This window comes from Theropithecus gelada, chromosome 16, assembly GCF_003255815.1.
Source record: "Theropithecus gelada isolate Dixy chromosome 16, Tgel_1.0, whole genome shotgun sequence".
Taxonomy (NCBI): Eukaryota; Metazoa; Chordata; class Mammalia; order Primates; family Cercopithecidae; genus Theropithecus; species Theropithecus gelada.
In genome coordinates, this window is record NC_037684.1 from 57,004,388 (window position 1) to 57,017,345 (window position 12,958).

Here is a 12,958-nt window from a genome sequence, read left to right on the forward strand (position 1 = left end):
CCTGGCAGGTCATGACCTTCGCAGCTCAACACGACCAGGTCCCCAGGCAGAGTGTGCTGCTGCCTCTGCCTCCGGCTGGCTTACGTGCCACTGAGGGCCTTTGTGGACACACTTCCTGTTTGACCTGCTGTATTGCTGCCCTGGCTCACAGGAGCTCAAGCTGTGCTGTCTGAAAAATCACTTATGACTGTCTTCCTGTGGTCTAGGCATCTGTAAATTATCAATACAAAGTGGGCAGAAGAGCAGAACCTTTCCAAATTACGTTCTTTCTCTTGGCCTCAGGGAATCCCAGCCCCAGTGTGAAAAGGAATTTCTAACCCCACGTTTACGGCTGAGTCAGAGGTTATTCTGGGTCTTCCTTCTGCCCCATCAGCTGCTGAACTACGGCCATTTGGGGGCCTCCAACAGAGACATCACCCTTTCCTGCCCCCCAGTTCCTGAATGTCAGCATCCCAAACAATGGCTGTTTGTTTAGGCAGATTGAAAATGCCTTGTAAATTTCAGAAGACATAAAAGCCCAGAGCATTCTGCCTAACTTTGTGACTCTTCTGAGCGTGGAATAACTGGCTGTGACTCGCCATCACCAAAGGCTGGGTCCTAGTACAGACAAGTCTGTTCCTGCTTTTCTCAGACGGGCAGGAGTGCTACTGACCTACTTTTCCCAGGTCATGCCCTTTGAAGAGCTTACACAACGCCAGGGAGGTGACCAGTCCTACTTTCTTGCCCAGTCTCCTTTTAACAAGGCCTGCCTGTAAGACAGCTGCCTGGGCAGCCTTATGGCTGGACGGTGAGCTTTCCTCTGTGGCAGGCCCACTGGTCTGACTCAGCGTTGTCTGTGGCCGTGGCAGGACGTATATTCTTACTCGCTGAGCGACGCGTCCCAGAGTTCAGGAAAAGGCGGTGGTGGGCGGGCAGCCCGGGCGGCTCACCTGCTGGGTGGTGGCCAGGCAGTACTCTGCTGTGCTCAGGATGCCGCAGATGAGGCAGAGCTCCTCCAGAGTGAACTTGGCTGCTTCTGAGCCCTCCTTTTCCTTCAGGAGGCTGCTGATGGTCAGCCCTCCACTGCTGGTTGTGGTTCTGAGGAAAAGGAACAGGAACGAGTCAGCCTGGAATTTCTAATTTGCTTCCTGAACTGGAAACTGCATATTTTAAGAAAAGAAAGGGGGGAAGTAAAGGCTGGACATGGCCCAAATCAGTCCACATACAATGAGTCCTTTTCCTACTGACCTTACCTTGACTATCGTCTGTTTAGATTCTCTCACCATCAGAAATAGGAAGAGATGATTCCTATTTTAGTTAACCTGAATCGTCAGCCAGTCATTAGCCACATTAACTAGGACGGTCTAATATCCAAAGGCAAGGCTGTTGAGCTGCCCTCTCTTTAGCTCGGAATCTCCTGATATGCAGAACTCATTGGGGACCATCTGGAGCACGAAAGGTAGTTACCTACCCTGTTTCTTTCACTCAAGAAAAGTCTGCACTGGGACTTCTGTGTGCTTGTGGAGGAGGACACAGGCGAATGTGAAGACACGCCCAAGGCCCCAAGTGTCCCAAGAGACCAAAACCCCTCTCACATCCTCCTGTGACTACAGGTTTTGGGGGCAGCTCCAGCTCCTGAGTGAGTTCTATGGTAGTAACCACTCCCCACTCGTATCTGGAGGCCTCGGAATCCTCTGTTGGCTCCTCTCGCCTTGCCCCCACTTCTGTGAACTGTCCCTTTACTGACCAAATCCCAGCTGAATATGCCATTTTTTTCCTGTTGAGATGCTAATACATGTGGGAAAATGCTCCCAGGATGAAGTTAAACGCTGGCTGCAGGGAATAAAGCTATAAGCAGCACAGCCCCAATTCCGCAACACAAATAAACAAAAGCACGCAGATCACACACATTATGTATCTATCAAGAACGGAAAAATATATACCAAAAAGTTAAATTTTCTTTGGGTAGTGAGATTATACATAATTTTTTTTTAAGGCGGAGTCTCCCCGCAACACCCAGACTGGAGTGCAGTGGCGTAATCTCGGCTCACTGCAACCTCCGCCTCCCGGGTTCAAGCGATTCTCCTGCCTCAGCCTCCCGAGTAGCTGGGATTACAGGCACATGCCTGTAATATGCCTGGCTAATTTTTGTATTTTTAGTAGAGACAGGGTTTCACCATTTTGGCCAGGCTGGTTTCAAACTCCTGACCTCAAGTGATCCGCCCGCCTCAGCCTCCCAAGGTGCTGGGATTACAGGCGTGAGCCGCTGCATCCAGCCAATTTTTGTTTTTTTCTTTATGTGTTCCTATGTTTTCTAAGCTATGATGAACCTGTGCTATCTTGATAATCAGAACAAAAGTTATTAAAATTTTAAGACCGGGCGCGGTGGCTCATGCCTATAATCCCAGCACTTTGGGAGGCCGAGGCGAGCAGATCACCTGAGGTGGGGAGTTCGAGACCAGCCTGACCAACATGGAGAAACCTCGTCTCTACTAAAAACACAAAATTAGCCCGGTGTGGTGGCGGGCGCCTGTAATCCCAGCTACTCAGAAGGCTGAGGCAGGAGAATCGCTTGAACCCGGGAGGCAGAGGTTGCAGTGAGCCAAAATCACACCATTGCACTCCAGCCTGGGCAACAAGAGTGTAACTCTGTCCCAAAAAAAAAAAAAAAAAAAAATTTTAGTAATTTTTATTATAGTCAAAGAAGTTCTCATTAGTGAAACACCCGTCACTTCTATCTCCTGTGAGCACAGGATTTTATTCTCTTTCTTCCAAATAACGTGAAACTTCCATATGTGATACATTTTAGTGATAATGACAGAAACAAATGCCGGAATTCTTTTAGCCATGGGGGTGATCTGAAAATACTAAATTCACAAGCATTACTTTAGGTCATATTCTATTACAATCAAACCTATCATATAATGAAAACATCTCTAAAATCCTAGTTGAATGATCCACCTATTTCAATAGTAAGCAATATAACAATCTTCTAATACCTCAGGATAACACAATAGTCACCATAATTGGGGGTTACGCAGTAGCTGCCCCCAGTCCTACCGCATCTTCAAACATTAGGCTCTGTCCAGCTCTAATGCATCAGGATAACACAATAGTCACCATAATTAGGAGCTACGCAGTAGCTGCCCCCTAATCCTACCGCATCGGAAACATTAGGCTCTGTCCAGCTCTAATGCATCAGGATAACACAATAGTCACCATAATTAGGAGCTACGCAGTAGCTGCCCCCCAATCCTACCGCATCGGAAACATTAGGCTCTGTCCGGCATGGCGGGAAGTGCGCACCCCAAGAGGGACTTGGAACCTACTCAGAATGAGGAAAAAGCAGATTCATTCTTCCCACCCATCACTCCGGGGCATCATCTCACCGAATGAGGCTTGGGTGAAACTGCTTAAGCTATTTATCAGTTATTTCCACCACAACCTCACTTTTTGTGTGTGTGCCAAGTATCTATAGTTGAATCCATGGATATTAAATAGGTGTACAATGGGATAGGTTCCCTCGAGTCCACTGTGGTAAGAATTGCCACATGGGCAGCCAGTGTGGACATTTCCTTTGGTGGTCTTGTCAGCTGTGGAATGTCAGAGAGGAAACAGCTTCAGGCCCTCAGGAACTCAGGAAGCCTGCTTTCTTCCTTGATACTCTCGGTGGTTCAGTAAACAACTTCAGAGTGGATTTCCTTAAGGTTCCCATATTTAGGTCTATTTGCCACCACTCAGACTATGAAGAACAGGACTCACTTGGGCAGGTTGCCAGAGAGGATTTTCCAGGCGTATTCTCGGAGGTACTTCTGGAAAATGGTGGTCAGGGCGATCATGGGCTCCCCCGTACTGAGCTGAGAGCACTGCACCATGCACTTCTTGTAGTAGACGAAGAGGTCGGCGCAGCTGGGGAGCACGGCACCCCCTTCATCAGTGTTGGGCTTAGGTGGCCCCTGGGCTTTGAAATCAGCCACAAACCGATCTATCAGCTCTCCAAGGTTCCTAGGAGGAAAAAAAAAACCCCAAAAATGTTATTTTACTTCAAGAAAAGTAAAGCAAATATGCTTGTTTGCAATGTACATAAACTACTGCCACAAGTAATCATTCCTACTGCATTTAAAACTTAAAATTGGATCAATTTTAATCAATATCATCATTCGCTACCGCCACTCCTGTAACAACAGCAGTAATAAAATTTGATGTGTGAGATTCTAATCTCTAAATCGATTGATATTTGTGCTTTATACTTTTCAAGGCATTTCATTATCACACTGGACTCCAAACCCCTGTAAACAAGATAGGGTATTATTGGTCCCGCTAAAAGATGAGAAAATTAAGTCCTTTATCACACAAGTTCGTGGCAGAGCTGAGCCTAGACTCCAATACTAAAGTAAGAAACTGATCCTTCTATCATATTAGTACCGTTTACCCCTCCACCAAGGAAAACCCTAAATAATGATAGTGATCATTTTCTGAACACTTAGGATGCACCAGGTATTACGTCCATGCTTTAAACACATCATTGAACTTCCTTTTTTTTTTGAGATAGAGTCTTGCCCTGTTGACCCAGGCTGGAGTGCAGCGGCATGATCTTGGATCTTGGACCACTGCAACCTCCGCCTTCAGGGTTCAAGCAATTCTCTTGCCTCAGCCTTCCATGTAGCCGGGACTACAGGCACATGCCACTATGCCCAGCTAACTTTTATTTTCAGTAGAGACAGGGTTTCACCATGTTGCCCAGGCTGGTTTCGAACTCCTGACCTCAGGTGATCCACTCACCTTGGCCTCCCAAAGTGCTGGGATTACAGGCGTGAGCCACCGCGCCCAGCTCATTTACTTTTTACAATAAACTTACATAGTATGTATTATTACTATCCTCATTTTCAAAGAGTTAAGTACAGAAAAGCTGAGTACCTTGTCCAGTGTAATACAACAAGAAAAAAGGAGAGCCAGGATTAAAAACTAAGCAGCCTGGCTCTAAGCTTCAAGCCTGAAAGCATGCTACTTCCTAAAAACAAAAAGGTTATGATGTCAGCAAATACTGAGACATCACGAACCTAAATGTGTCCAAGAGACAGATGCTTAAACAAAGAGAAACTGGGATATGTAATGGTTTCTTTCGCCTTCAAATGTCGTTTTTTCTTAGAATTTCCAGAATCAAAGGTGTAAAAAAATCTTAGGAAAAGAGAGGGTATGGGCAGAGCACGGTGGCTCATGCCTGTAATATCAGCACTTTGGGAGGCCGAGGCAGACGGATCACGAGGTCAGGAGATCGAGAACATCCTGGCTAACGCGGTAAAACCCTGTCACTACTAAAAATACAAAAAAAAAAAAAATTAGCCGGGCGTGGTTGCGGGCGCCTATAGTCTCACCTACTTGGGAGGCAGAGGCAGAAGAATGGTGTGAACCCAGGAGGCGGCGCTTGCAGAGAGCCAAGATTGCACCACTGCCCTCCAGCCTGGGCAACAGAACAAGACTCCGTCTCAAAAAAAAAAAAAAAAAAAAAAGAAAAGAAAAAAAATTAGCCGGGTGTGATGGCGCATGCCTGTAATCCCAGCTACTTGGAAGGCTGAGGCAGAGAATCACTTGAACTTGGGAGGCAGAGGTTGCAGTGAGCCAAGATCACATCACTGCATTCCAGCCTGGGCGACAGAGCAAGAGTTGATGTCTGGAAAAAAAATAAAAAACAGGGTATGAGCAGCTCCAGACTTGCCTCAGGCCACAGTGCGGATGAGAGTTGCATTTTTTCTCCCATTTCCCATTCAAACATCCCTGTAACTGTTCCACTGAACTGCGTCATCACCTGTGAGGATCCAGCAGCGCTGCAGTAACTGCTTCTGCACAGCTGTGCTGGGTGAAGAATGGGAAGGGTTCCTACCACTCCCGACACGTTGCATCTTTTTAGGTTGCTGTTTAAGGCTATAGGAATCCAGCTGTGTTTTTAAAATGTATTTATATAATGGTAAGTAAGAAAAAGACAAGAACCACACATACCATCAGTTAGCAGGAATGGGAGAAAATTGACATTTTACTCAAGGGCTTTTGTTATTGAAAGTCTATTACAGGCCGGGTGCTGGGGCTCACACCTGTAATCCCAGGACTTTGGGAAGCCGGGGTGGGCGGATCACCTGAGGTCAGGAGTTCGAGACCAGCCTGACCAACATGGAGAAACCCTGTCTTTACTAAAAATAAAAAAAATTAGCCGGGCGTGGTGGCGGGCGCCTGTAATCCCAGCTACTCGGGAGGCTGAGGAAGGAGAATTACTTGAACCTGGGAGGTGGAGGTTGTGGTGAGCCGAGATTGCACCACTGTACTCCAGCCTGGGCAACAAAACAAAACTCCGTCTCAAAAAAAAAAAAAAAAAAGAAAAAGTAAAAGAAAGAAAGTCTATTATATACAACCACTCTGCCCTCAAAGAACTTCTGGCCTAGGCTAGGTCTCTGTCTGTGGCGATAGTGAGAAAGCAGGGAAGGATCTCATTAGTTGACCTTGGAAAGCTTCATGGCCACCACCCTCGTTCCTCATAACCTCGCTTGCCTCACTTTTCCACCGAATCTCCCACCTCTCCTCCACAGCTGACCCAGCACTCCAGCCAGAGGTTCCTCGTCATGGCTGCCCTGCTCACCCACTTCCGGTCACTGGCCTGTGCCTATGTGCTGTCCTGGCCAGCACGCTCTCCCGCCACCTGTCCACTCCCCTTTCCAGTTCATCCAGGTCTCACCCGCACCAGCTGCAACTTCTATCATCTGTCACCCACTGACACTTTATTTCACACTTTACTAGACAGTGTGAGGATGCCATATACTCAGGAAACAACCTATTTTCTCCCATCCTGGGCCACGGCAGGCAACGCTAATCAACAAGGAGCCTCTTTTTCCACTGATCTCTCTTGTGATTCCAGAATCCTTCTTGAGACAGCACTCCAGCCAGTCACTCCATAAACTGAAGCTGGTACAAAAGGCGAAGGAGGCAGACTCATCCGTTTCGTGCATGTTAACACCAGCTCCCTGAGAGAAGGGATGACGTTTATGCTGGTTCTGCTGCCCCCAGCCCAGCCGTCATGCTAAGAAGTAGAGCAAAGCTTCATGCTAGTGCTCAATACAATACAGGCTGATCAACCTCCACACTGTGTTCCTAGGGGACGGGAATGGAGGGTGGGAAGGTGGAAATGGGATGGAGGCCAGTGCAGTGGAGATCACGGAACAGAAGGCAAAAGATTCCCCTGGGGTCTTCTTACGAGATTCTAACCTCTAAATCAATAGTGCCAACCAAATCAAGGACCAGATCTCTGACATCCGTGTTTTTTTGTTTTGTTTTGTTTTTGTTTTTTTTTTGGAGATGGAGTCTCACTCTGTTGTCCAGGCTGGAGTGCAGTGGCACAATCTCAGCTCACTGCAACCTCCGCCTCCCGGGTTCAAGTGATTTTACTGCCTCAGCTTCCTGAGTAGCTGGGACTACAGGCACACGCCACCACAACCAGCTAATTTTTGTGTCTTTTTTAGTAGAGACGGGGTTTCACCATCTTGGCCAGGCTGGTCTTGAACTTCTGCCCGCGTGATCTGCCCGTCTCAGCCTCCCAAAGTGCTGGGATTACAGGCGTGAGCCACCGCGCCCAGCCGACTCTGATGTGCTTCTACTTTCATCACTCACCTGTTCCCCTAGAAGATGGATACTTACTTACTTGCTTCCTATTTCAGAGCCAATCCAATGAGTAAGATTATAAATTAATTATGATCATACAGCATAAAGAAAATTTTCATTTCAAAAAACTCTACAGATCTATAGTTTGTAGAATGTCTACAGGATGTCTACTCAGTTACTTTTGGCACTGTTCTTTGGAGTGGATGAGAAATAAACCAGTTGGGGAAACCTTCCCCTTCCTTCCATCTTTCACTCTGCATCAGCATGCTTTGATGCCACATGAGACATTAGAAAATCAGTAGCTGGTATTTTACAGATCAGAATAATATAAGTTACCCCAATGGGAATGCATAAGGCTCATTAGTTTTGAATACATGATCCAATCTGATCACATTTCTTTTTTTTGTTTGTTTGTTTGTTTTGAGACAGAGTATTGCTTTGTCACCCAGAACAAAGTGCAGTGGCATGATCACGGCTCACTGCAGCCTCAACCCCCTCAGGCTCAAGCAATTCTCCTGCCTCAGCCTCCCAAGCAGCTGGGACTATAGGCGTGCATCACCATGCACGGCTAGGAGGAGGCCAGGAGTTTGAGAATAGTGTAGGCAACAAAGTGAGATCCCTATCTCTAAAAAAAAAATAAACAAATTAGCTAGGCATGGTGGTGTGTGCTTGTAGTCCCAGCTACTTGGGAGGCTGAGGGAGGAGGATCACTTGAGCCCAGGAGTTTGAGGTTACAGTGAGCTATAATGTCACCACTGCGCTCCAGCCTGGACAACAAAGCAAGACACTGTCGGAAGGAACTCCAGCCTGGACAACAGAGCAAGACACTGTTGAAGGGGAGAGGAGGGGAGGGCAGAGGAGGGGAGGGAAGGGGAGGGGAGAAGGAAGGAAATACCTTTCTCTCCAAATACTGCTGGGAGTTCCACTGATAAATTACGTGCCCTAGGAATGAAGACTGTTGCAGAATGGTATCAATACAGGGAAAAACTAAAGTGAGGGAAAAAATATGCCATTGCAGACTGGGTTTATCCATGGATAGCAAAGGCCGTTTCTCTGGTGGGCCTGCAGTCAGCATTCACAGAAACAATATTCTAATTGGAATGTTAAGCAGTGAGGCACAGGGAGAGAAAGACAGTAGCCAGAAAATGGCAAGGCAGGTGAGCAAGGTCAAGGCAGCTGAAGATCCCCAGAAAGTTAGATAACTTTTTTTGTTTGTTTTTTTGAGACAGGGTCACCCAGGCTGGAGTGCAGGGGCATGACTGCAGCTTACTGCAACTTCTGCCTCCCAGGCTCCAGCGCTCCTCCCGCCCCAGCCACCTAAGTATCTGGGACTACAGGTGCGCACCACCACACCTGGCTAATTTTTGTGGGCTTTTTTTTTTTTTGTAGAGACGGGGTTTTGTCATGTCACCCAGGCTGGTCTCCAACTCCTGAGCTGAAGTCATCCACCTGCCTCAGCCTCCCAGAGTGCTGGGATTTCATGAGCAACCACACCTGGCCCTAGAACTTCTTAATTCAAGGGTCCTCACACTAATTTGCACCCCTTCCTCTTCCCTTTTGCTGGGGCTGAGATGTTGCTCTGGTGTGGCCAGTGGGGCTGGGGAGCCAAGGTGTGGCTTGAGCACAGCTGGCAGATGGGTTACATACAGGCAAACTGAGTAAATAAGTAAACACACTGAGCATGCTAGGACCCAAATTTCTCACTGTTGTAGAAGGCAGTTGCCAGTGTTGAAAGGGAGAGGCAAAAATAAACTCTGTGGGGTGAGATTAGAATTGGAAGCATCAGCATAAAACGCAGTTTCTAATACAGAAGCAGGTGCACACACAGCTATAGATGCATATATGTAGAAGCAGGTGCACACACAGCCACAGATGCACATACACGTATGTTTATACACATACATTTCTTAGCTCTCTCAGTCAAGGCAATCTGGAAGCAATGACACCGAACAGCAATAAGCATACTTGGTTACTAAATGTCATTCTCCACCAAAGGAACAAGAAATGCCTGGGGAAATGGATGACTCCAGGGCTGGGATGCAAAAGTACAGGATAAGCCTGGTATATTCTGTTGCGCCAGAGAGGAAGGAGGTGCTCATAGAATGATAGTGGCATGTAAAAAGGATGACGAGCAGCTTAAAGAGGCTCCCACTGGCCAAGTCAGGGACAATTTGAGAACTAAAACAACAACAACGATTCCTGGAAGGAAGAACAGACACTAATGGGAAAACTGGCGAAGTTCAATCACAGTGTGCAGGTTATTAAATGGTATCGTACCAATGCTAACTTGCCAGTTTTCACAGCTCTGCTGCGGTTATATAAGATGTCAACATCAGGGGAAAGTGGGCGAAGAGGAACATAAGAAATCTGTACTATTTGTGAAATTTTCCTGTAGGTATACATTTATTTCAAAATAAAGTAAAAATAAAAGAGAGAGTGATGCCTACAACCTACTAAATGAAATATAAAAATCCGTGAGTCCATGCTGACATAGATGTACGGGGGAGAAGTGAAAGCTTTTCTTAAAGTAGAATGCCAACTGATAAATGTAGAAGAAATCATGTAGCTAGAAAAATCACCATTTGACCCGGCGCGGTGGCTCATGCCTGTAATCTCAGCATCTAGGGAGGCCGAGGTGGGCAGATGACTTAAGGTCAGGAGTTCCAAACCAGCCTGGCCAACATGGTGAAACCCCATCTCTACTAAAAATAAAAAAAAATTAGCTGGGCGTGGTGGCACGCACCTGTCATCCCAGCTACTTGGGAGGCTGAGGCAGGAGAATCACTTGAACCCAGGAGGTGAAGCTTGCAGTGAGCCGAGATTGTGTCACTGCACTCCAGCCTGGGCAACAGAGGAAGACTCTGTCTCAAAAAAAAGAAAGAAAGAAAGAAAGAAAGAAAGAAAAATCATCATTTGTCAATCATCTTAGTAATAAATGACTCGATAAGTGAAAGATGAGGAAAAGGATATTGATAAAGTTTCAAGGTTTCTCCCAACACTTATTCATAAATAGAGATACCTGGTAGAGACAACATCTACACCAAGTAATAAAAACGAACACAACAGGCCGGGCGCGGCGGCTCACGCCTGTCATCCCAGCACTTTGGGAGGCCGAGGTGGGCAGATCACCTGAGGTCAGGAGTTCGAGACCATCCTGACCAACATGGTGAAACCCTGTCTCTGCTAAAAAAAAGAATACAAAAATTAGCCGGGCACAGTGGCGGGTACCTGTGGTCCCAGCTACTCAGGAGGCTGAGGCAGGAGAATTCTTGAGCCCGGGAGGCAGAGGCTGCAGTGAGTGGAGATCACACCAGTGCACTCCAGCCTGGGGAACAGAGTGAGACTCGGTCTCAAAAAAAAAAAAAAAAAAAGAGCATCACAAGTTTTGGGATAAACTGGCATTCTGTGCCTCCTGATATGAATTCCTGGGAACACGGGACCACTTCTGTATGAATCATAAATCATGAGGAAACATCAGACAAACCCAAACTGAGGGAAATTCCAGAAAGTATTTGGCCAATACTCTTCAAAAATGTCAAGGTCGGCCGGGCATGGTGGCTCACGCCTCTAATCCCAGCACTTTGGGAGGCCAAGGCGGGCGGATCACAAGGTCAGGAGATCCAGACCATCCTGGCCAACACAGTGAAACCCCATCTCTACTAAAAACACAGAAACAAAATTAGCTGGGCGTGGTGGTGGCGCCTGTAGTCCCAGCTACTCGGGAGGCTGAGGCAGGAGAATGGCGTGAACCCGGGAGGTGGAGATTGCAGTGAGCCGAGATCGTGCCACCGCACTCCAGCCTGGGCAACAGAGTGAGACTCCGTCTCAAAAAAAAAAAAAAAAAAAAAAAGTCAAGGTCATGAAAGACAAAGACAGACTCAATTAGTCTTCTGGGTTGAAGGAGACCAAAGAGACATGACGACTAAATGCAACCGGTGATCCTAGAGCTATTCAAACAGTCAAACAAAAATGAGCAAGACTGGGACAATTGCTGAAATGTGAGGAGGAGACCACGGATGAAGCAGTAATGCTGTATCAACGTGAATGCCCTGATGTGGATAGCTGTACTATGGTTATGTAGAAACCTTGTTTCTAAGAAATATATATTGAAGTATTAAGGAGTAGTGGGGCATCTTGTCTGCAGCTTGAGAATGCAAAGGTTCAGGAAAAAAGTACAGGTTGGGCACAGTGGTTCACGTCTCTAATCCCAACACTTTGGGAGGCTGAGGCCAGCAGATGGCTTGAGCCCAGGAGTTTGAGACCAGCCCGAGCAACATGGTAAGACCCTGTTTCTACAAAAAAAAAAAAAAAAAAAAACCCACAAAAATTAGCCTGATGTGGTGGTGTGTGCCTGTAGTCTCAGTTACTTTAGGGGCTGAAGTAGGAGGATCACCTGAGCCCAGGAGGTGGAGGCTACAGTGAGCTGAGCTCATGCCATCGTACTCCACCCTGGGTGACACAGTGAGACCCTGTCTCAAAGAAAAGAGAAGGGGAAGGGAAGGGAAGGGAAGAGAGGGGAGGGGAGGGGAGGGGGAAGAGAAAGGGAAAGAGAGAAAAAGAAAAAAAGAAAGAGAGAGAGAGAAAGAAAGAGAGAGAGAGAAAGAAAAAGAAAGAAAAGAGAAGAGAAAAAAGGAAAGGAAAAAGCATGCAGTGTCTGTGCATTATGTTGGGGGAGGAGATAACTGCTAATGAGGAATCTGGATGAAGGCTATACAAGGGCTCTATGTATAATTCTTACAAATCTTCTGTAAGCTTGAAATGAGTTCAAAATAAACACCAATGGTAATGAGTTTACAGACAGATGCTAGGCTCTAGAAAAGCACAGGTTCTATTCTAACAAAAGTTCTTAGAGGGAACTCAGGAGAATGGGCAGATATGCAGTCACCAGTAACTTCCCCGATGGAGAGTGCCACAGAATGGCGTGAAGAAAGTACCTATGTAGAAACCTCTTTTGCAAGAGTCAGCCAGAGGAAATCACTATATCCCAAGAGTAGAAGACAGACTAACCTCCTCTTTGAACATAAATAAAAATTGAGAAAACCATTTAAAGCATGTAAGGACAGCTCAGCCCAACCTGCTAGTGGCCATCCCCACTTCCTGCCTCCTCCCTGAGTACTGGCTCTACAGTCCTCCTACTGCTACTTGGCTTTTGGCTGGGGCAGGTGCTGCCGGAACTTTCCCTGGGCAGGTGGGAGGCTGGGGAGATGAGAGGGTGGATCCCATGCCAGGCTCAAGAGAAATCTGGTCACACGGACAAGGCCACCCACCCACATGGGAGTCCTGAAAAAGATGAGAGGCATGGCAGGGCAGGCACAGTTCCTGAGCACCATTTACT

At 46.9% G+C, this 12,958-nt stretch overlaps 1 protein-coding gene across 3 annotated transcripts in view; it reads right to left on the reverse strand.

Annotated features, from left to right (window-relative positions):
• VPS53 (VPS53, GARP complex subunit) overlaps positions 1-12,958 on the reverse strand; it is a 164,038-nt gene that overhangs the window by 40,827 nt on the left and 110,253 nt on the right. For all 3 annotated transcript variants that reach the window (XM_025363020.1, XM_025363018.1, XM_025363021.1), the window contains 2 exons: positions 3,742-3,984; positions 930-1,077 (listed from right to left, as the gene is read on the reverse strand). In XM_025363020.1, coding sequence (XP_025218805.1) covers positions 930-1,077; positions 3,742-3,984 — 391 coding nt within the window. The remainder of the gene's footprint in view (positions 1-929; positions 1,078-3,741; positions 3,985-12,958) is intronic.